The 23723-nt window shown below is 45.5% G+C and overlaps 5 protein-coding genes across 5 annotated transcripts; 3 read left to right on the top strand and 2 right to left on the bottom strand.

Moving 5' to 3' along the window:
- Positions 1 to 445: 445 nt before the first annotated feature.
- Positions 446 to 789, bottom strand: LOC130460770 (uncharacterized). Its single transcript, XM_056828311.1, has one exon. It carries the CDS (start codon positions 787 to 789, stop codon positions 571 to 573), a length of 219 nt encoding a protein of 72 aa, XP_056684289.1. The 3' UTR covers positions 446 to 570.
- Positions 790 to 1127: 338 nt separating this feature from the next.
- Positions 1128 to 1721, top strand: LOC130460771 (cytochrome c biogenesis CcmF N-terminal-like mitochondrial protein 2). The gene is given in 3 exon segments (XM_056828312.1): positions 1128 to 1186; positions 1293 to 1326; positions 1328 to 1721. Coding segments are annotated over 3 exon segments (465 nt in total). The 3' UTR covers positions 1700 to 1721.
- Positions 1722 to 3735: 2014 nt separating this feature from the next.
- LOC130460766 (cytochrome c biogenesis CcmF C-terminal-like mitochondrial protein) lies at positions 3736 to 4624 on the top strand. The gene has a single exon (XM_056828307.1). The coding sequence runs from the start codon at positions 3740 to 3742 to the stop codon at positions 4622 to 4624; it is 885 nt and encodes a 294-aa protein (XP_056684285.1). The 5' UTR covers positions 3736 to 3739.
- A 734-nt stretch (positions 4625 to 5358) lies between these two features.
- On the top strand, positions 5359 to 9361 carry LOC130460769 (cytochrome c biogenesis CcmF C-terminal-like mitochondrial protein). Its single transcript, XM_056828310.1, has one exon. The coding sequence runs from the start codon at positions 5359 to 5361 to the stop codon at positions 5977 to 5979; it is 621 nt and encodes a 206-aa protein (XP_056684288.1). The 3' UTR covers positions 5980 to 9361.
- Positions 9362 to 18937: 9576 nt separating this feature from the next.
- On the bottom strand, positions 18938 to 22649 carry LOC130460873 (NADH-ubiquinone oxidoreductase chain 4-like). The gene is given in 2 exon segments (XM_056828570.1): positions 18938 to 22561; positions 22564 to 22649. Coding segments are annotated over 2 exon segments (1101 nt in total). The 5' UTR covers positions 22640 to 22649; the 3' UTR covers positions 18938 to 21536.
- Positions 22650 to 23723: the final 1074 nt, after the last annotated feature.

Below are 23723 nucleotides of genomic sequence, written 5' to 3'. Positions count from 1 at the left end.
TCTTTTCATTGCATTCACTTACAACAAGAAACAACCACCAGCGTTTGGTGCAGCACCCGCATTTTTGTGTATTCTTCTTTCTTTCCTTGGTCTTTTGTTCTGTCATATTCCTAATAACTTATCCAATTACAACGTATTAACCGCTAATGCACCTTTCTTTTATCAAATCTCAGGGACATGGTCTAATCATGAAGGTAGTATTTTATTATGGTGTCGGATCCCAAGTTTTTATGGATTCCTTCTTTGTTACCGGGGTCGATCCCAAAGCCATAATGTCTCAAAACGAGGAGGCCATAGAGAAAGTCTTCTTTTTTCCTTTGTCTTAAACTTCGTGAAGAACTCCATTCTATCTCTTCCTCGTTACGAAAAAAAAAGTAGAGTTCTTCACGAACCCCAGTTGTACACTCTCTTCGTTCTACGAACTCTTGTTGATTCAGAACTTTGTTCGCGAAGGAACCGGACTTTTGACGGGCCAGTTCTTTTTTACGCGCCGCTTTACCCTGAAAGGAAAATGAGCTTTGCTCTTCTGGGCGCTAGGCGCTCTCGTGGTTCGCGGGAAGGAAAAAGGACTCATCCTTTGTTGCATCTGGCACGAGATGATAAAGAGAGAGCTTCGTCTATCGATGAACAGCGGATTGACGGAGCTCTTGGCATTGCTTTCTTTTTCTTTCCTTTCCTATCAGCGAGTTCCGATCCTTTTGTTCGAAATTTCTTCGTTCGTACCGAACCGCTTGCAGAATCAAATCCTGTTCCACAAGATCCTATATCAGCTATACATCCTCCTTGCATTTATGCCGGAGACGTCGCCAGTGCTATGGGCTTTGCCTTATGTAGATCAAAAATGATGAATGGGATTGTGGCACTCCACTCGCCGCCAATGCGGAAGGATGTCGCCGAAAAGAATGGAACGCTGCTTTGCTCTGCTGGATGCGTCGGATCCCGTATAACAAGCGAGCTCTTTACCCTTAAATTCAAAGATGTGGGCGCCAAATGCTATCCTGCTCTATTGTTGCGTAGCAAAAGAAGCCTGCTCATGCTGCTTCGGCGGCGCTTTTTCGCCTTCTCTTCGCTCTGGACAAGAGCGCTAGTGGACACGGGGAGGGAGCGGGCGAAGCGTTTCTTTCGTAATGGAAAGACAAAGACCACTACTTTGCCTCTTTGTTGGACCGCCGGCGCGAACACAGTGGTCTCTGACCAGGACCAGGAACCAATTCGAATTTGGATCTTGACATGTCGGTGCTTTTTAACCGTAGGCATCTTGCCAGGAAGTTGGTGGGCTCATCATGAATTAGGTCGGGGTGGCTGGTGGTTTCGGGATCCCGTAGAAAATGCTTCTTTTATGCCTCGGGTATTAGCCACAGCTCGTATTCATTCAGTCATTTTACCCCTTCTTCATTCTTGGACTTTGCTTCTTAATATTGTGACTTTTCTATGCTGTGTCTTAGGAACCTTTTCAATACGGTCCGGATTGCTAGCTCCCGTTCATAGTTTTGCTACAGATGATACACGAGGAATCTTTTTATGGCGGTTCTTCCTTCTAATGACCGGCATATCTATGATTCTTTTCTCTCAGATGAAGCAGCAGGCATCGGTCCGTAGAACCTATAAAAAAGAGATGGTTGTAGCGCGAAGTACTCTTGTGCACTTACGTCACTTGGCTCGCGCGCAACCTCGCCCCCTTATGTTATGGAAGAATTGAGCTTATTGCTGGGCTGGTTATTCAGAGCCAACAATTGGCTGCCAGATTTCGTCCCGCAACTAGAAGAAGATCACTGCGGCGTGACTGAATGTAGAGCAGTCCGCTCTTACTTTGATCAGTAGATTATTTAGAACTTCGGAAGATGGTCAAGGTAGCTTACTTCCAAGCCACTGCACTAGATGCGCATGGAGTCTACTCGGCCCAGAATTCTTCTTCGTTCTCCACTAGGCGAACCCGCCGGGTTAACTCAACGTAAAGAAAGCTCATTAGGTCAAAACTAAGGGAGTACTTACTAATAGCGAAAGGCTAACATCTCTCCGCCTTTCTTAATAGAAGAGTAGCGAACATCTGAGAACTTCGTGCTGTAAGACGACAGGTTGGTAATGAAAGGCAATGTACTAAGAAAGCGCAACTCTATTAGCCCTTTATATGATATGGATAAATCTTGAATAAGAAGAATCATCCTATAATTCTTCGTATCTAAAAAGTATCCTCCTCCCAAAAGCATAGCTTTAGCTATTACATTCCTTTGGTCCATTACCTTTCCAATAAGTCTTGGACCAAAGCTTTATCACCGTGCCCGCTTCTAGTCGCTAGTAGGTCTTCCCGGATCGGATAAGGCTTCGATAAAGAAGTGAATCAGTCCGAAATGCTATGGATAGATAGTTTTAGCCAATATCGATCCGATCGGGAATGAGAGTACCTGACCTCTTGCCTATTCAGCAGTATTTTATATACCGCCGCACTCTTTATAGTCGCGACTGTTGTCATGGAAAAAAATCGATTTTCTGTCAAAGAATCATGCTTAACACAGCCTATAGCGTAAATTCGAACCGCGTCTAAACTAAATTAAGGGTAAGGCCCGTATTCTCTCTTCTGTAGATACGCTATCCTTTCTGGCTATGGGGGTATGAAGTCGCTAAAGCGAAGCTTTTGGAAAGGAAGTGATATCTACAGATTGATTTGATATTAGATGAGCGATCGTACTATGATCGTTCGGAAGACATGGCCCCGCGCGCTACACACAAGAATGAATTGTTATGCGATCGCTATTTCTGCAGGCAGCCTATCAAATCGGATCTGATCGTAGCTTCGAGTTCAGGTGCCGTACCGCGGCCGGACCGGAAAGGAGGGGGACAGCGAACCTCCTGCCAAGAGGCAAAGGTTGCTTGCTAACTCTCAGCCACTTGTTAGAAGGAAGTGCAGCTTGATTGTCGAGGAAAAAAAAGAAGGCAGCCAGGCTGTTCGATTTCATTTCCTCCTTTGGTAAGGATTGGCTTTAAGTGATAGGGGATGTGATTGGAATTCGTCTTTTTTTTCTTTGTATCATCGAGACACCCGAAGGGCCGGCCATATGTACCTCGGGAGACTCGGCCCATTCAAATCAAAATAGAATGAGCACCTACGACTAAGAAGAATAGAATGTCGACCACAGGGTAAGATGATCTTACGAGGGCGAGTGACTGGTAAAGTCATTCAATTTTATCAACATGGCTGCAAGTGGACTAAGTTTATGTGTTTAAACTGACTACGACCAAAGTCGTGGCTACTTCAATCAAAAAAGATCCCCTATTCAAACCGAAAAAACGAACCTCACTTACGAAGAAGTAGTTGGAACAATTGGAAAAGTGGAGTTTGATTGAGGAGAAGATCTGGCAACAGAAGTCCAGAGTTGACTGGATTCAATTAGGTGACTCCAACACTCAATATTTCCATGCTTTCATAAAGCATGTAAACAACCTAAAGCTCGAAGTTGAGCTAAAGCGAAGATTTTGGATTTGTAATAGCTAAAGCTATGCTTTTGTTTACACGCTTAGTGCGAAGCATTAAGAAGTCGCTAAAGCGAAGCTTTTGGAGAGTTTGCTTTTGTTTTCTCTTTCTAAGAGCGGTCTGATCAAATAAGGGATCAGACCCCTCCTCGTGTTCAAACTAGTCATTAATGGTCGGCTTAATTGGTATCCTTTCGGTATGCCTTGCGAACACTTTCTTTTTTAGTCTTTCATCTTAGAGAGAAAAGCGAAACTCGAACGGATAGAGCAGATGGTAAAACTCCAGAACTTTTTCTTTTTCATTACTTCCATGGTCGTGCCTTGTGGCACGGCAGCACCCGTACTATTGAAATGGTTCGTCAGTAGAGATGTTCCCACAGGTGCCCCTTTTTCCAATGGTACTTTAATTCCTATTCTTATCCCTTCATTCCTTCTTTTGGTTTATCTACATTCCAGGAAATTCATACGCTCTATGGACGGAGTCAAAAGTGGAGTCTTGGTCAGAGCAAGTTGCCCTATTTTATTACCAGACATAATTGGGAGAAGCTCATCCGAAACTAGAGCTAGAAACGCCTTATTTCGTTTCGTTCCCATTCTTCATTTTCTTCTTCTCGAATTAAAGGGGGACTTACCCTATTTAGAATCTTTTTGCGGTGTGCTCCGTTTACTATTCTTTCGTACTTTCTTCTCTTTACCACGCGATAGGTCAGCGAAGCGTGAGCGGGCGCGGAGAAGAAAAGGCCAAACACTTCGGCCTAACGGGAATGAGCAACGACGAAATGAAAAGAGAAAGTGCCCCGGGCGCCCCCATTTAGAAAGAAGGGTCGAAGGGTTTGGGCCTGTAGCTTTCCCCGTCCCCCCTTCGTCGGGTGGTGCTTGCATGGGGGGTGTGCTACCTGAAATCGGGCTTGAAGCTCCCGCCTTACCAACGAGCCGACAGCTGATGGCTGTTGGTCGCGACTACTACCAAAAAGTGAACATGAAGATGAATATTTCACATGGGGGAGTGTGCATCTTTATGTTGGGTGTTCTTCTGTCGTGCGACCCGGCGGCTTATGTGCGACCTGTGGCCCACGCCTCCTATTTGTTCAGGGCGGGCGGCGTGAACTCTGATTCGATCCGGGTATTCAATCCCGCCGCTGAGGTGCTCAGTTGAATCCTTAACCTTGATAGGAAGATGGCTTATTCAATAATTCGTGCATAAGGGTAAGGAACTTTGGATGAACTAATGCGAATGGGTGTAAGCTTCGCTGCTCGAAAACACCCAGTGCTGACCACACTGAGAGACACGAACGCGCAGGTAACGCCAGTTGGCGAAGTGGCGTTCAGCATCCCTAGCGGTACGAAAAGAGAGGTCGTGATGATATCATCTACGTCCGTACCGCTCCTCGTGGAGTAGATCCCGCATCCAACTAAGTCTTTGACCAGGGAACGGGATAATTCCCACTACCGCTGGCAGGCCAGCCGGGCCGTGAGCGCAGTGGGAAAGGGCTTCCCAAAAAGCCAGCCCCGGCCGGGGTCAGCATAGAATGAAGGGGACGGCCCTAATGTTGTGTTGGCTTTGCCAACTTCTTGGGTTGCGGGCGGAAAAAGCGGACGTGGGGACTCGGGTCGGAGCGCAGCGTAACTAAAAGATTCCATTTAGGACGAGACAGAATGGGCGGGCACGAGCGGTCTAGTGTCCGAGCCGATTGATCAGACGACTACTTAACTTATTAGATTAGTATTAGCTGCCTATCCCGGAATGGGATAGAAAGAACGCGAAGCGCTAGCGCTATAGGGTCGGTTTTTGGGAAGCTTGCTTCTTCACAAGCTTATCCCCGCCCCGACCGGCAGCTGCTGGGTCTCCTCATCTCTTCGTAACTTCCCCCGGTCTTCGGCCTGAGCTGTATGAGGCAGAAACTCGTCTCACGTACGGTTCGAAGGCCGAGCCCCACCCCAGCAGTAATGGTGCGGCTTAGGTCAACTAACACAAAGAAGATACAGTTCACTCAACGATTGCCTTTGGGTTCCGAACTCCATATGGGGAAGGAACGTTGTTGTTTGCGGGGTCTCGATCATTTACATGGACCCACTTTTCATTCCATTTGTGGGAATTTGATGATCTATAAACCGTCCTTAACGAATGATCGGCTCATCTTTGAGCATGAGGAATCACTTCGTGCCGACCTGTTGTCAATAAACTTTTTGCTTGAGAATGGAAAACTGGAGCATTTTCTGCATCGGTGGATGAAGAATCGCGAACATCCAAATTTCTGGTTAAGCATGTTCCCAGAAAAAAGATACTTTCGAGAAACAACGAGCACGACTGAAGTAGCTATCCATACAAATCCATTTACGGATCTATATGCTTCGATTGGAACTGGAAGTTCAAGAACAGGCGGCTGGTATACTACCATAATGAAACTGCCTTTTCTTTTTTTTATTCGGATAGGATTTCTGTTGGCTTCGTTGGGAGGCTCGCGTAGTTTGTTACGTCAACTCCAAAAGGATAAATTGCGTTGGAATTGAGAAAGTTACGTAAAGTTCATAATTGTATAAAAGGAGTCAAAGTAGTGACTGCAGCGCATCGAGGCATTTTGCCCGTATCTTCGCTATGTATACTAGTTCAAGTGATTATCCATTTGAATTATGGCTTGGTCTCAGAGATCCTACATAACCGCTGCTAGGAGTTAGCACGAATCAACTGTGGGGACTTGCCTAAACTGGATTGGATCAATAGAATATGAAACATACGGCACTGCCTCAAAGGCCTTACCATACCACTTAGCTCAAGCCAGTCTAAGTGATTGGCTGAATACCGAGAATAGAGTCTCCTCTTGGGGTTTCTCCCGTATGGGGTACTACACTGTAACGTCGGCTGTTGCTTTGGAATGGAGAACTAATCAATCGAGGAATCGGAATCCTACCTCTTGCGAGTTGACCTCCGTTAGTGACTGTTCACTTTAAAGTGGGAGAAGTCGTAATTAGTTGGTGTACAATTTCAATAAATCAAAAAAGAACCTATTGAATGCGAAGGGGGAAATGGGATATCTTTCAATCAAAGCTATTCCTTTAGCTTGGCGTTTAGCTACTAAGCTATGCGGGTCATCGACAAGGAGAGCAATAGACTACATTGGTGAAGGAAGTATAGCATCAAAGGGCGCTTATCCTGCTAATCGTGGGTCTTGATAAGTACCTGACAGACTGAAGGCTTGGAACTTAACTCAATGCTGGGAAGCTTTACTTAAGTGGATTCGGCCCTACCTTGGCTACGAACCTATTCTCGCTAAGAGCTAAGAACTGGGCATTTCAAAGCAATTACCTTCTTAGCTTACAGAATCTCTTGAAAAAAGAAAGTCTAGCTACATGCTTAACACCGGAAATTCTGACCTTGGTTGGTGATATTCGACCAAGACGAGGCCTATATCTGAGAGCTTGAACTGGGCTTGGATGAAAGAGTAGCAGAGTCAATTCCTGAAGCCGGTTATTCAACTGGTTGTATATGGAAGGTGGCTAACTAGCAATCCTCTTAGGGGGATATCCTTTCAAAATGAGTAGTAGACTGATCGTCTTTGGAAAGTAATCCTTGGCATAAGCTCTAGTTTCTCTCTCTTATGTCCCATCTGCTTCCTAATTCCTATATATTTATATATTTCATATAGTGCTATACCATTACCTCTCTCCTTCTTTCGAACTTTGCTCTTAAGTTAGTTTGCTTTAAAGCCTGAAGCTTATTCAATCCAAAAACAAAAGCTTTAGCTACTTCATCAAGTACCTGCGGGAATGAAATGAAAGACTGGTGCCGCTTTTCAATATACCTCCTTGCCAGGTCATGGTTTCAAACTGGCTCGAAGACATTACGAATAAAAGAGCTAAGCACTAGAAAGAACTTGCTTTTTTATAGGGGCACGCTCCTAAGCCAGCTTTCACACTATCTTAAAAGAAAGATAACTGTCGATACATCTCTAAGGTAAGGCTTTCTCACAGCACAGGTAGTTGACTCGCTAAAGCTCTAAGAGCTTTTGGGAGGAGGGATTGCATTTACCATTGACCTCTTACCGAAAGCTTCGCTTAAGCTCAAAAGCTCCATAAGCTTTAGGTTGTTTACATGCTTGAAGGAAGGAATTCAAACCCACCCGGTTACTGTCTCGTTCTAAGGATTTGAAAGCTTTGAGCTGGGGTAGAACAAGCCCTGATATTCAACCATTCCTGCGGCGAGTTTAGCCATCCTTGTGGTGTGGGAGGAGCCTCTTCTGACTTGAAAGAAAAGAAATTTTCTAGTTTCTTGCTACGAGGTTGACTGATGCTCTTGAACTCGAAACCTACCGACGAGCCTACCAAGCCGAGATTGACGACTGGAAAAACTCCTTGCGATTGAGGCAACGGAACCGCCCTCATCTGACGAATCTCTTGGAGAGGCCTTTACATATATGAGCTAAGCCCCGAAAATGCTCTTCCTTTGTCGTTGGGGTTCCATCCCAATCTTCGATATCGCAACACAATTAAGTAGGTGTGGTGCGGAGTCACTTTTTTCATTCTATTATCGCTTGTTTATGCCACGGGGATTCTTCTTTGTTTGGAAAAAAACTTCGAATTGGGAGGAAGATAGAATGAATGGTCTGGTATAGAGGTTGTTGAGGTTCATCCACATTGATATCTTGGAAGATAAAAGGGTTTGCTCTGAACCTGAACCTCGTTAGACTCAGAGTTCTCCGAGAAATCTGCTCATTCACCGCCTACACGGGTTTCCGCGAGAATAACCAGTCCCGGTTTGTGATATCGAAAAAAACTAGCGCCGGAACTACGGATTAGCCGCGCATCTCACATTCCTAATTATTCTCTTTTTCATTATTGGAAGGCTTGGAGGGGTACATTCTTACGGGTCCTCTTCATCCGGGATGATCCATCCCAGTTCTTTCAGATCCTCCAGTCATTGTCTTGGATAGAGGGATATCACGGAGTCCATCTTCTGTGCTTCCGGATTCGATCTGGTTCAGATGGACATTCGGAACCTTTTCACTTCGTCGTTCTTGTGCTTTGTTTTCGGATCCTTGGATCAATCTTTTTTGTTAATTGACAACAGTTCTTTTTAATGAAGATTTTCCATTCTTAGTTCTGCTTGACTTGAGCTTGTCACCATCTCCATTCCTGGCGCCATTCACTCAGGTCAGAAAAAGTTTCTCGGTGTCCATATAGCACTCTTTATCGCCGGAATCATAACATTGTGTTCCACCATCGCCGCATATCACTTAGTGGTGACAAGTTGACATTCAGAGATGTCGCAAGAATGAAGTTCCATAGGGATGCCATGTATGGGGCCCATACATCTGGTTTGCTGGTTCGCTTTGTGACAAATCAGTCTTTTATTGTCCACCAGCCTTATCCTTATTTCGCCAGTATGGACCGGCTCTTTTCACGTCTTTTGTTCTACCTTGGCGAGAAAGAAATTCCTTGCAGCAAACTCTATGGTCTCTCTTCATCACCTACGGACCAACCACCGGCATAAGGAGAGGTTTACTTGCGGCATGCCAATCTATTCGACTGGTCGGATCAGCTCTAATAGCCGTCTTAGTATGAGAGGCCTCCACCCACAATGCTTTTCATTAATGAATCCATACTGGTCTTGGTGGTAGGGCGGGTTGTCTCCTCTCTTCCGTACCGCTCTTATTCTTCTATGTTCTATGTCACTTAGAAAAAAAAAAGGAAACAGCTTTTTAGTTTTGACTTTGCTAAAAGCATGTCTCCCGAACACGGAACAGTACATTTTTCAAAATACGATTCCAGATATTGAGTTCGGAATGGATCTTAGGTCAGATACAAAGCATCATTCGGTGTCCCTTTATTTCTCTCACACTCATTTTTCTGGTTTGGAATCACAAAGATCGGTCAGAATGAAGGTTCTTCATGTTGAAAGATACCACCTCCCTTCGAAAATAATACACAATGTTAAATGGGGGGAGAGATTGGTAATGAGAAACGAAAAAGGAGGTCTAATCCAAAAACTTCGCTTTAGCGACTTCTTCTCCTCCAGTAAAAGATCTGTAAAAGAGGCACCTTTTTTTTCCATGAAGCTCTTCTCGGACAAAAGCGGAGATGATAAGAATCTGCTTCAAAATGAAGCACGAACTCTAAACTGTCGGGTTTTGCTTTTTTGTTATCTGTGATGGCGGTTGATGCCCTAGGTTTGGCCGAGGATGGTGATTACTTATCGCCCGCTCCCATTCCTTAGCTTGTTGGAAGGGCGCTTTCCCGGAGCTTATTCCAGGCGCGAATGCAGCGGATGGGGATCCTAAGACCAGGGCCTGGATCTGCTTAGCCAGCATTTGTGAACCTAGGTCTGGAAGTATAATAGGATCTGTAATGAAAAAAGCTTGCCTCGACCATCTGAGGATGCCAATTTTTTTTTGTTGGCAGCTCATTAGCTCCCGAGTCTCTCTCTAAGGGTTCTCCGGTTGACCTTAACTCTTCTGGTCAGCACAACTTCGGCCGATGGCAAGAAAGGATTCAGGATCTGATCTGGACTTGAATCGAACCTAGATTGAGATTTTTGGGGGAGAGGGCACTAGAGGCAGCAAAGGCGGGTTCCTCCGTTGAGGAGAGTGACGGATACCCCTTCCTTCCGAAGAATAGCGGGTAGGTGAAACTTTTTCCGGAAGCATAGATGAGATTAGAGATGAAAAAGACGCTAGCATTAGCAGAAGATCATTGATCATACTTTCTTGCCTTAGCCACTATTGAGTAAGAGGGATTTATACTTGCCTTAGATCACTATCGAGGAAGAGAAACTCATAGCACAGACGATCCTTACCCGTGAAGGTAGTTTACTTGCTTACTTGTTAAAGTAAGGAAGAAACACTGTTGTTAACAAAACGGAGTCTCAAACTTTTATCGCACTGGTCTCAAAAACTCAATTATCGTATTTTCAGGCAGAGCACCAGTAAAAGACCACCTAGAGGCCTATGAAAGTCACGTTTTTTCTTAAGAAAGATGGCGCCTCTAAACTAAAAGGATGTCTTCAATTTAATCAGCAGCCAAGGCGAAGAGAGAGTCCTACCATCACGAGGGATTCGAGATATAAAGAGATAGCAAGCCGGAAGGACGACGGGAGATGATCGTTCGGACAGGAGATGTGTACGAGTTTTAGCCTAGCTCCAAGAAGAAGGTACCGGGACCTCATTGAGCACAATATTTTTGCGGTTAATGGAGAGCACCAAACTCATGCGTTGGCTTTGGGGCGAGGATCAAGGAGGCCGGATTTCCCTTTATGAACCTCAGCGTGAAGTGGTCCTTTTATCTCTCTGCCTGCCTTTAACCAGCGGCAAGACGCGACGTTTTGTCGGAAAGGTCTCTCGAGCCTCTAGGAGCCGAGGAATCGCCCCAGACTCTATCTATCCAAAAGCTTCGCTTAAGCGACTACATACACATACGTGCTGTCAAATTGCAAATTATAGTAGCCGCGGCCAAGCGAAATCCGTTTCCAGTTGCAGTTGACAAAAGAGTATTTCATCCAAAGAATTCGTAAAAGTCGCTCAAAGCTACGGATGACCCTTAGCAGAAGAAGAAGAGCTAACACGGGCGGGATACCCAGACTTTCATACTTCCCCGAACACAAACAAAATATTGATTTTCAGTTGAATGAATTGTTCGATATCTCATTCCAATCTCAGGGATTGGATTCGGGCCTAACTCGCACTGCTTTCAAGAGCTAGCTTTCACACTCCTTCTCTATCTAAGATCCATAGCTTGAACAAGACAGCTTGGGATACTCCGAAAGAAGTAAAGCGCATCCGCAGAAAGAACAGGAGCATCTATCCGAAAGAGCCACATCAAGAACAAGAGCGGGTACCGCATGTGCCGCAGGAATGGGATAACTATTTGAAAGCAAGGAGAGGACCAGATGAAAGAAGAGCCGACCTAGGTTGAATGAATTATTCCACCTGGCAACAGCAAAGGTAGAGTTTGGCACAGGTCAAAGGGGAAAGGAAAAGGGGAGTTCCAAACGAAGGACCCAATCTCAAGGCTCGGCAGACCTCTCTTAGCTTAGTAAGTACACTTCTAGTCTAGTCGGCTCCTTCCTTGACTTCCGAAGTGGAACGATCGAAGAAGGCCGCCCCTATCAATAAGGGGCGTATGCTGACTCTTCTTTCCGGTTGGACTTCTACTTCTCAATCCGTAGTCGAGCCGTAAGCGGAAAAGGCCTAAGGGGCAGATCTCTCCAACTCGGATTCCGAACCTGGTCCATCGCCTTCCCGGATCCGGCAGGCTTTTCCAGCTCTTTCTCTTGCCGCTGCTCTCGTCTCCGGTCTTGACTCTTTCCGGCGCTTTTGGGGCCGGGGCCATTTTCTAAGAGAGAAATTCGAATAGCGGACGAAAGACCAGAAGATTGTATCTAGGCACTGCACTTAAAAAGGGTTGACGGCTGTGTGGCCCTCATTCAGCTGGAAATAGGAAATCAATTCCGGCACGACCGATGCCTTAGTCTCCTTCTACGCTTCGAAAAAACCACCTACCTAACCAAAAGCTTCGCTTAAGCGACTACGTTCCTTGCGTAACAGACCTTACTTCCTCATCCGAACCAGCTTAAACAGCTTATGCCGAAACAGAAAGAGGAGCTGGCTTTGTTGCCGATTCCGAGCCAACTTTTGACCGTGCTGCATCTTTGGCCGACTTTAGCGCCTCACTTTCTTGTCTTGAGCGCGAGGGGCTACCTTGTCTTTAGCGAGGGACTCAGGCTTTTCGAGGGAATCAATCATACTACGATCGTCAAATCCTACGCTGTAAATAGAACCGTCGGCATAGAACCTCTAATCAATAGGAGCTAATAAGAGTCTCCCGGGTAATTTGACTAAGACTCCCCTACTCCCATACTCGGGACGAGTAAGCAAATTAGCACTCCCAACAGCTTCGCATAAGCGATTACATACCAGAAGATCTACTACGATAGTTCGAAGAAAGCAACCTCCAGAACCGAAGGAAGCTACGATTGCATCTTTAATAGCCAAAAGCTGGTCACGAAATCAATCCTGTCACCAAGACGGGAAGGATCTATGCACGACCTGACCCAAGAAGAAAGGGTTGCCGATCAAGCGGAAAAGGTAGCCACACAGCCGGAGTATGATCTTCTCGGTCATCTCAGTAAGTTACCTGCCCACATATCTATCTTGGAGTTGCTGAGAACGTCTCCAAAGCTTAAGGTAAAGCAATTTTGCTTACTTCGATCTGCACATCCAAGATCGATTCGATCCCCTTTCCTCTGTCTTTGAGCTGTCGGAAGCAAGATTACCTTCTCTGCCAATTGACTTGTTCATTCCATTCCCCGTCTCCTCTGAGTGACAGCTGCCTTCTTGCATGCGAAAGTTCGATAGATCGGTGGAGCGACTTCTTTACTTACCTGATAGGAAGGACAAGATGTAGTTTTGCCTGAACTTTCCGACAGATAGCAGTGCCTAGCTACTAAATGGGAGTAGGGTTGAGTTCCAACCATGTATACCGGAACTATCAGATGCCGGAAGAGATCGAAGGTTACAGTCGGGTGGGTCTTCTTATCTAGACTGCTTTATCCTAAACCCGTAAACGATTCACCTCTGAGGGTAAGGAAATGAAATTACTTAGTGCACTAAGCTATTTCATAACCTTAGCTAAAAAAGGATAAGGAAGGCTAACAATAAGGGGTAGATTTCTTTCCAAAATCTTCGCTTTATTCAAAAGCATAGCTTTAGCTTTAAAACAAGCAAGGGCTGAGGTTTGTAATAGCTAAAGCGAAGCTTTCGGTATGTAATCGCTAAATAGAATGGCGCTGCAGGAACCGGTCGGATTCGAACCGACGAATAGAAGTTTTGCAGACTCATGCCTTAGCCACTTGGCTACGGTTCCCTATCAATTCTATGTCCGACTTTGCTTCACAGGGAGAGACCAAGAATAACAGATGCCGGAATGCTTTGGGAGAAAGGACACAACATAGGTGGAGATGGATTTTCATAAAGACTATATAAAACTTGAGAATATAAGAGTTCTCCCTACCTGAACCTTTTCCGTGGCGACAGTATAAAGAAGCATTTAGGGATTTCTTGATGATCCATGATTACACAGTTGATCAAGCCTCTGAAACCGGACTCTTTCTTCCCTCTCGGTTCCATCTATACCCCGAACCTGAAATCTGAATGACCTGGAATTCTTTTCCAATTTAGTATATTAACTAATGGGGGCGCCGGGAGGGAGGAGATAAAGGCCCCCTACTTTAGAAGCAGAGACAGGAATTGCTACTTGAACTAGAAAGCATACTACTTAGATAAGAGTTCTTCATGTGCACATCCCGTAGGCAAAGAAAGAGATTAGTTGAAAGCCATCGACTGACCGATTTCTTTGTTTCAACGAATCAAGTACAAGCCAGTATTTTCCCTATATGTTCAAAGTGAAAACTCCCTTTCATTCTTGGAACTGCCTTCCTTGCTTTCATCCCTTGTGGCGAACTAGACTGAGAATTTTTTATAAAGAGGTATGTAGTCGCTTAAGCGAAGCTTTTGTTTACTCGCTTATTAGAAGCTTTTGGAAAGAAAGGCAAGTCTTTAACTCGGGTACGAAACAAACTACGCTATTCCTCCCATCTCATAAGAGTGAAAAGAAATTTCATACTGTTCCTGACCCATACCCATGAGTCATTCTCTCCCTAAAGAGATTGGATAAGAGTCACTAAGATAAGAATTCTGTCTTACTATATGATTTAACGAAAAGAGGTTTATAGTAAGTGTGCCGCTAATTGGCATATCTCTCTGTTGTCGATTAGAGACCTTCCTTGCCCTGCTTAGGGCTATGTGATAGCACCCAAAGTGATTCTATTTGAACAAGACCACAGGAACCATAGTCACACGGTGAAGCGAACCAAAGCCAAAGCGAAATCTCTTTCCCTATGCTAGGCCTTTGAAGGAAAGGAGCTCTATACCCAAATCCTTCTAGTGTACGAGTGCTGCTGCTTCTTGGCCTCGCTCTTGCTTTGCAAAGATGGGTCGCAGCCTGGCACTCTCAGTCCCAGATATTCAATATCCTGGAGCCGGCACTCCTAAACTAAATAAGCTTAACCAACCGAAAGCTTCGCTTAAGCGACTTCGTTCCTTCTTAGTTCGCAAGCAAGCTCAAACTAAGGAATGAAAGTTACGCGAAGGGGACCAGAAATCGGAGGTGCCCCTCCGGCATCGCAGTGCGTCAGGTTGTTATAGGAAGGGGCATTCGTCTATATCAAGGAGGAACGGGATATAAGCAGAAACGTCGTACCCGCCTTCTGCCGCTCTATCAGCAAAGGAGGCAGCTAACGTAGTGGTATTCGCTTTTGCAGCTCTTCCTGAAGAAGGAGCTGTGGCATCTCTATCAGCTAGTTAGCTAGCCGCTCTTGCCGCAACTAATTCATCTAGGGCAGCTCTCTCAGTTGGTTAGCTAGTGTCATTGGCCTTCGGCTTCTGGCTTTCGGACTAGTAGCTAAGTTGCTTTCGTTTTTAGGGGAGAGCGGAACCAGGCATAAGGAGCTTCAATCGCTATTGGTAGTTCACCCGCTAGGGGAACGTCAGTAGGAGGTTGTTTACTTCCACTGACTCTGCTGTTAGTACAGTATAGGAAGTCCTTGTTTGAGTGAGAGCTTCTAGAATGCCATTCATTTCGAAATAAGAAACTTTTCCACATAGAGGTTTCAACCACTTAAGGGCGAGAGTGCACCCACAAATTGGATTGGATCGAGAAGAGTGCTCGGCCTTGGTGAAACAATTGTAGGTGTCAATGGACCGATTTCACTAGCGGAGCACTTTCTCCAATGTGCGCAAACAGAGATGCCACTTGAAATGATGGACACCGGCCCTTGTGTTAAAGTAGCATCGAGTTGCGCTTGGAAACCGGCAAGTTTTTAGCTGCCAGATAAGTGGTACCTGTCCGGTAGGTCAGTTAAGACTCGTAAGTTGCCTAAATCTCTTCCAAAAGCTTCGCTTTAGCGAATCTCCAAAAGCATAGCTTTAGCTATTACATCTCCTCATTTTTTTTAGGTAGTACTTTTTTATGGCTTTTCCATAGATGGGCTAGCTTTTTTATGGAGCGGCCCGGGCAACGGATTGGTGCCGACGGCCCCTCGGCTCCACGCGGGCCAGCCGAGCCCGGCGCTCCGGAAGACGATGACGCAGAAAAGGTACTACGTCGCTTAAGCGAAGCTTTTGGTCGGGTTCAAGATTCAAGAATGGTCTCATCGGGGTATTCACCTTTCCTATATTCCCACTCGAGCGGGATCAAAGGAGATGATGATGAGTTCTTCTCGTAGCTAAATGCCCAATTCGGGCAGGGATAGAGGATCAAGAGACTGTACTCGCCCCCCAACCATTCAACAGAAGCAATAGCAAAGAAAGAGGAGCTCTGATTCTGATAGGAACTACACAAAGAAAGGCCTAGACCCGGTATGAACGTATGTAATCGCTTAAGCGAAGCTTAAGGACTGATTTTCTCTATTAGAATAGAAAGAATTCTTAACCGCTTTCACACCTTTCCTTTTTTGAGAAGGTCTAAGATCTACCGACTGATCCGGGGAGTATACATAGTCAAAAAAAGCGGATCTAGTCTTCGACTTATGAGCGGATTCCCTTTACTCTAACAAGTAAGTAAGTAAAAACTCCCTTACTCTCAAGAGAGTAAGCAAGTAAACTACCTTTAAGAACTATTATTGATTTCACGAGATAAAGCACTTTACAAGTCTATCAAGGAGCGACTGATCGAAAGCAATGGGATCTGAGACTGGAGGAGCTGTGCCAATTCGATCAAGTAATTTAAGTGATAGTATTAGTTTAGACTCGAAGGCCTTTCCGAGTGGAACCTTCTCACTCATAATTTTTTACTTAGTCTTTGACTAAAAAGCAGAGCTTATCTACGACAAGTCTCTTTTATGGGCAGCAATTGGTTGATGAACCGGAAGCATTGAGGAAATTTGATACTAAGAGTAGTCTCAACGAAGTAGTAGAAGCGTTTTGGCTTTTTGACCCTCAGAACCTGGAACTGCAGCTCTATCTGAGCTCTCCTTTCTTTCTATCTATGAAATAGAATCTGGGAATGGGTGTAGCTAAAATACCCCCTGCATTATGAGTTTAGACGTAGGGCTGGGTGGAGGAACGCCGGTCTTTATATTCTGCTTCCGCTACCTGTCTGATGAGGTATTACAGAGGCTCTTTTGACCGGTCTGAGGCTTTACTTTACCTCACCCTATCTCGCTTACTCGTTGTGGTTTACCCCGGAATATACCTGCTTTTCATCGTAAGATGATCAGGCGTCGTGACAATAAGGCCGACCAATTTGTTCAATTATACCTGTCCAAAAGCTTCGCTTTAGCGACTTCATATCCTCCAACTCTTATTAAATAGAAATAGCATCGGAGTCGTTCACAAGAACTTACTATTCTCTTTCGAAACCTAGAAAGCGAGATAGAGAAGTTCTTTAATTAAGCAGAAGTGATCAACGAAGACCTAAAAACGGTTATGTTATAGAAAGCACTGCTGCCATTTCCTTTGCTACCGGCTTCTTTCAGTCCTAAAGTAAATCTTTAGGGGAAACTCGATCCATCTTTCCGGCTTAGCCGAACTTCTCACCGGTCCTGGATGCCCTACCATAGGAATCCTGGAGTTACGGAAATTCTTATTCAAGCTCTGAACAAAAGCTCATTCTTTTTTCTATTGTACCCTCATCGGCATCTCCTTACGCTGATTCAATAGCAGCTGGATTGTGAACAAGAGCTGAAGTGAAAGCTCAAAGCTACTGGTTCTGTCATACTCTATTCGAGTTCTTTCTACTCTCGAGTTACCTTTCGAGCAGACTCAGAAAAAAGAAGAAGCCCACGGAGCGGTAGCAGCTACTTCTTCTGCTTCTTCGGTTGTAGCCGCCTAATTAGCTACGATCAATGAAAATATAGTAAGAGTCCTTCATATGCCTAAAACTCCCATTTCTTGGTAGGAAAAAAACCAACTGGCAATTCAATTTCCTACAATACAAGTCTTTATTCTTTCTTTTTGACTGTAAAAAGGCCGGTTAACTCCTACTCTAGATAGATGGGTTTACTCGCTATTTAGTACCCATCAAACCTAATAGAAACAGCCTGCCTAGTCCGAAAGCGATGAAGTGACTTCTTCCGCTAACTTCTTTCTTAACCTGAAGATGGAAAGAGTTCGTTAGTCCTATAGATAGAAATATATACATATTACTGTCTAAGAAAGTAGTCTTTTAACTAGAAACTCCTGAGTACCCAACTCTGCATTCTGTTCACGGTTAGCAGGGAAGGAATGTGAACCAATTGTTGACAGAGATGATTAGCTTTGGAAGGTAGGCTTTCAGATAGTCAATATGGTTTAGTGATGGTCTTGTTCAAATGCTTTCTTTCCTCCCGAGGGTCAGGAGCGGTCTAATAGGGATAGGCTCATTTCCACTGTTAACAAAAGCTTCTAATAAGCGATTACATTCCGATCGCTTAAGCTCAAAAGCTCGAAGAGCTTTAGCGAGTCAACTACCGAAAGCTTCGCTTAAGCGACTTCTTACCTCAGGCTTTGCTTGTTTAGTAGCTAAAGCGAAGCTTTTGGAATGGGTAATGGAATGAAACAGATGACTTTTTCGAACATATACGCGGTTGGGCAACCTTCCATTGCTGCGGCTGGCCATTCCCTGTTAGCTGTTTCAGCAACCATCTTTTGATCCCAAAACCAAACACAGACTATCCCCTCCCTCCTCCGGGAGATAGAAAGAACCCACTCAATCCCTACTTTGTTTGAGAATGATGTTGGGAGAAATAAGGGTAATGCGCATTTTTTCGATTAGCAAGTTTACGTACGGAGGTCCTAAGTTTCTCATTCCTCGGCGAAGTCTGATTTGAGCCCCGGTCAAACTGATCCCTCCGGTAGAGGGTGGTCTCATATTAGCAATGTTTTGATCGCGCCTATCTGTCGTTGCCAATGAACCGATCAGCAAGAAAAAGTCTCTCTCTTAAGGTGAAGCACGTTTCAGCCAGCTGAAGGCGGGTAGCTGTTAGACTACCAACTCAATCAAGTTTCGCCTTTTGTTTGAAAACCTTACTAATAGAAAGGGCAAAGATGCGCTCAATCCGTTGCTTCTTGTTCCAACTTAAGAGTAGGGGCTCTATTGCCTTTTCCGCGGGCTGCTATGCTAGTTGTAGCGCGCTAGCTACTAATAGAATATCAAGTAAAGGGGACTCTATCATGATCTTCTAAATTGACAACTCTCTTTATTGAGTGAGACTCTATCCAGATCTAAAGAATTTTTCAAAGAGCCCTCTTCTAACTAGGAGAGTAAGCAAGCTACCGGAAGCTAAGCTTCTGGCCCCCCCTCTTTTTCTTCCTTTTAGTTCTACTTAGGTGGAGCAATCTTAACTCCCGACAGAATATAAAAGAAGACCACAGGCCTGTGTATACACCTGAACGAACTCATGGGGACACTCTTCAGCCCGAGGACAATCTTTCAAATACACATTAATTTACCCTTTTTTCTTTTCTTTGCTGATTCCTCTCAATGAAATTTTCCATGTTGCACTAAGTTACTTACGGATGTATGCATGCGGTCCGGGAACACTTTGGGGTGAACACCCATCCAAACAAGTAGAGTCAATAGTTCAGCATTTAGGCCATAACATCTAGCAAAAAAAAATCTTTCACCCAACAAGTGCTCTCCGAACCAAGCTAGATAGTTTCCTATCACTAGGCTCACCAACCAACCTGGACTTTGATTCTTATTATTCCTACCGGATATCAAAACCATAAGGATTGTTTCCAGCCATGAGTTCCCATATGACATAAGCGCTCTTGGGTGGGGCGGGCCATTCCATCCAATTTTTGAGAAGGGTTGATGGTCGGCGGGGCGATAGGCTTCGCTTCTACGACTGCCTTCCCAGCCGTTGCAAAGACTGAGCGAGAACGGTCAAGAGCGATGTCGTTGCGCGGGGATGCGATTCGCCAAGCTAAAGCTGCCCGGCCCTACCGGATTAGGAATGCGAAGGCCTTTCCTTCCGATGTAATCGCTAAAGCGAAGCTTAAGCATGTAAACAACCTAAAGCTCGAAGTTGAGCTTAAGCGAAGCTTTCGGTTGTAATAGCTAAAGCTATGCTTTTGGAAGGTACTATAAATCCTTTTTTTTTTAAGGGCTGCTCGCTCTACCGAAATACCAAATTCGAGGCTTACACGACCTAAAAAAAGCTTTCAGTAGCGCCCTTACTCTATCAAGTAAGCAAATAGGAATTACCTGAAAATCTAAGCCTTTTGAAGTGCCATTAGTTGTAGCTGTGGGTAGGGCTTTCGTTCTTATCGCTCCGGGTTCCGATCTATATGACCTCCGGACGGTACAAAGTAAACTTCTTCCGTAGAGGCAGGTAATAATTCTGTTCAACGGGGGGCCCTACGTACTTGTCCACAGTCCAGGACAACTGAGATCTTCCGTTCTGCGTGCGTGGGAACAGCTCAAACAAAGAAAAGTCTGGTCTGAATTCAGGCACGGCCCGCCCGTCTGCTGCTAGGTCGGGGAATGGCGCCAGTCGAGGGCGCCGCTATGCCCCTTAATCAATCGAATGGTCCTTCGACCCTCGTTTTCTTTTTGCGGCCGGCATAGATCTCATGAGACCCGCCCACTATTACTACGAAAAAAGAGCCCTGCCCTTTTCCTTCGCTACTAGGAGAGTAAGCAACTTCTATTAGCGAAGGACCTTGAGTCGAATTGATCGTGTCATGTGCAACGTCCATCAATGATGGTTCATTAATGTCCATTGATTTAGACTCCTTCCCTCTTCCCAACTACGAAAAAGAGCGAGAGGCGAAGAGCAAACCAAGAACGGAAACGGAAGTCTTTTGACTCCCCAGTCTCTCTTAAATAAAGCTCGCCAAGGCGACCTGGGCAGGTCGGCCGGGTCTTTCCCTGTTGTTCTGTTTCCGCCACGAGAAAGACGCACGGAAGAAGTATGCCCAGCGCGCAGAAGATCCGTTGAGAGTTTCTGTTGTCTCGGTAGGGAACTGTACGATCTTTTCCCCTATTGAATCAATAAAAAAAGAGGTCAGCGCTACGGCCTCCTATTGTTTGATCCAATATTGACCAGGGACGAGCCCCGACTTCCATAGGTCCTTGGTTTGACCTCCTTAACAGGGGTCACCTTGCTTTTAAGAAAGCGGAGCAGGGCCAATTTCTCGTACTTGCTTAGTGTGTCCTCCTTTCGTCGAGTGCTCTTCCCGGTTCACTGGGCTGTTAGCCTACCAAGCACTTGCCTGCAGCTCCTGCCGCCCGCCAAGCGGGCGGAGCGCTCGTTATCCTTACTGTTCTCTCTGCGGGGGGCCCCTCCCATTGCTCTAGCCATAAGCAATGGCAGCTCCAGCTCGCAACCACGGGGGCTTGCCCTTCGAGGCCAGAGTGGGCTCAGCAGTCAGCCTCCATTCGAAGTTAGGGGGTCTTTCGCTTTTGCCAGATCTAGAGAGATACTACGAGTCCTCCGTCCCAGATTCTATCGCCGCGGCCATCTGGTTCACCGGTACTACCAAAAAGTCTCATGCTTACGTTACTCTTATTGATGGTTTTCTTATCTTGGACCACGAAGACTCCGGTCGTGCTTCTGGTTTCTATTCTCATCATCATATTGATGAAAAATCTCCTCGTGCTCTGCCATAAGAACTTGGAGTCTGTATCATGGTGAAGGTAAGGTAACGCTGTGATTCTTGCTCAAAAAACAGACCGAAAGCGTTCGAGTTATTGGCTCGTTCGATCTGGCAGCATTCATGAGTCGCTCGTTCAACTGTCCCTCGGAGACACGGTCGAGAAATGCCATTACCAGGGTAACCTCCGTCCTTTCTTTCTCTCGGTCTCACCCAACAAGATACGGCTCAGCCAAAAAACGTGAGCGCCCCTGCGCGAGCCTTATTTGAAAAGTCAAGCTTTGGCTCCCTAAAGACTAAAGAAATGGATCAAAAAAAAGGGGGGGGACTTCCGCAACGGGCTATGCCACCCAAACCAACTGAGGGAAGTCGCATCCGTCCCATCGCAAGCACCTACAATGTCATGATCACATTGGTTTACCCTTTTTTTTCTTTGGTAGTTTAACGGACGGTCGCCCCTCCAACAAGAAAGGGTATAAATATGAAAACTTCTCTGCCATTTGGATCGGAGAATTTATGGAGGAAGTCGGGTTTTAAATTTCCAGAAACCACACGATTATATAGCCAAAGGGAATAGGCCGCGCCTAAAATCATCCCAAGCGCTGCTAATGTGGCTACTAAGCTATTTCTTTGGAAAGCTCCTACTAAGATGAGAAATTCCCCGATAAAGCTGCTAGTACCAGGTAAACTCATATTGGCTAAAGTGAAAAAGAAGAAAATGGTAGAGAAATTCGGCATGGTGCTCACTAAACCTCCGTAATATCTAACAAGTCGAGTCTTATGTCGGTCATATAGAACACCAACACATAGAAAAAGGGCTGAAGAAACCAGTCCATGACTTAACATCGGTAGAATGCTACCTCCAATTCCCTGTATGTTCAGACTAAACATACCAATAGTCACAAAATTCATATGGGCTACTGAGGAGTAAGCAATGATCTTCTTAAGATCGATCTGTCTTAAAGTGGTCAAGGAAGTATATATTATAGCAATCGCGCTTAGAGTATAAATGAAAGGAGTGAAACAAAGTGTCGCTTCAGGAAACATGGGTATTGAAAATCTTAAAAACCCGTAAGTTCCCAATTTTAAAAGAATTCCTGCCAAGATAACGGATCCTGCCGTGGGTGCCTCTACATGAGCTTCGGGTAACCAAATATGAACTGGTACCATAGGAACTTTGACAGCGAAAGAGGCGAAAAAAGCAATCCATAAAAAGATTTGGCGCCGCTCACTAAATTCTGTGGTTAATAATATTTGTAAATCGGTGGTTCCTGTTTGGAGAAGAATCAACAGAATAGCTAATAGCATAAAAACAGATCCAAGTAAAGTATAAAGGAAAAACTGATATGCTGCCTTGATCTTTCTTTGTCTCGAACCCCATACCCCTATAATAATGGTAGAGTAAGGGGTGGCCCCAAAGCGGAATTGACCGGTAGTGGTTGGTCGAAGCTCCAGTAGGTAGCCACTCCCTTCTCAGGGAACCGTACGTGATACTTCCGCATCATACGGCTCCGTCCCGAGCTTCCGTCGTCGGCCCTTGTCATTAGACCACTATCTATGCATGTATTTTCAGCCTGGACTCTCGAATCTTTTGCTTTTCGGGTAGTGGCGAACAATGCTGCTTGCGTTGCGGGGGATGCCCGCGCGTAGGGCCCGGCCTGCTTCCCGCCCGAAAGAACCGCTCACTAGCTAGCCGGACTAGTGAGGGGGCCCCATTTTGAGACATACTCAAAACCATGCCTTTCGAACCGAACGTAAGGTAGTTGACTCGCTAAAGCTCTTCGAGCTTTTGAGCTTAAGCGAAGCTTTCGGACCAAAGCGCGTTAGCGCAACTCGCTAAAGCCCTTGCTTGTTTTATAGCTAAAGCGAAGCTTTTGGGCCGTCTTCCAAATAAAAAAAGAAAGTCGTTGGGAAGAAAGATGGAGTGCGGCCTGTAGAGCACATGTAACGCACCGTCGGGTTGCTCACGCAGGCGGATCTCTCTCTCTAGATATCTATGGATCTCTAGAGAGAGATGTGAAAGTCATTTTTGTTATGGCCGCTCCCCGACTTACGGCCTTTACGCTACTACTACTGTGCTGTGAGCGGTTCAAATTCCAATTTGGTTGATCTTTCCCAATCATTCTGGCCGGAACTTGTACGCAGCACTTGTGAAAGGTTTAGAACTCTTTTTTTATCTGAATCTAAAGGACAGGACCTTACGCTATTCTCGAACCCTCCGCGGAGCTCTACCCTGCCCGCATTTCCTTTTTTTTGAAGGGGGTCGCAGAAATGTCTCCACCTCCCGCCAACAGTCTTTCTTCGGAATTTGACTGAACGGGTCGATCCTCTCCTTACAGTCGAGTCACTTCATACCTCTCCTCCCGTTTGTTTTATTTTAGCAACTTATCCTAAGGTCTCCTCGCCAAGAGCTCCCCGGTGACGACAGAGGAACCAACCCGCCTGCTGGGGCGGGGCGGCTTTTTTGTTTCACAATAAGACCTGGACGATTATCCCTACCCTCGGTAGCTTACGAGTTTACGTCCATCCCTGGTTGGAGTTTCCTTTCGATTTCTTCCTTGTAGCCGTTACCAGAATTCGCGCAAGTGTGTCCACACCCTCCAAACTTACTTGACGAGGAATCCATTC

This window comes from Spinacia oleracea, chromosome 5, assembly GCF_020520425.1.
Source record: "Spinacia oleracea cultivar Varoflay chromosome 5, BTI_SOV_V1, whole genome shotgun sequence".
Classification (NCBI taxonomy): domain Eukaryota; kingdom Viridiplantae; phylum Streptophyta; class Magnoliopsida; order Caryophyllales; family Amaranthaceae; genus Spinacia; species Spinacia oleracea.
This window is presented reverse-complemented; position numbering and strand designations above follow the sequence as displayed.

Excerpts from the sequence above, each read along its gene's own strand:
- LOC130460770 (XM_056828311.1), bottom strand. The coding sequence starts at position 789 with ATGCAAGGAGGATGTATAGCTGATATAGGATCTTGTGGAACAGGATTT.
- LOC130460769 (XM_056828310.1), top strand. The coding sequence starts at position 5,359 with ATGAGGCAGAAACTCGTCTCACGTACGGTTCGAAGGCCGAGCCCCACC.
- LOC130460766 (XM_056828307.1), top strand. The coding sequence starts at position 3,740 with ATGGTAAAACTCCAGAACTTTTTCTTTTTCATTACTTCCATGGTCGTG.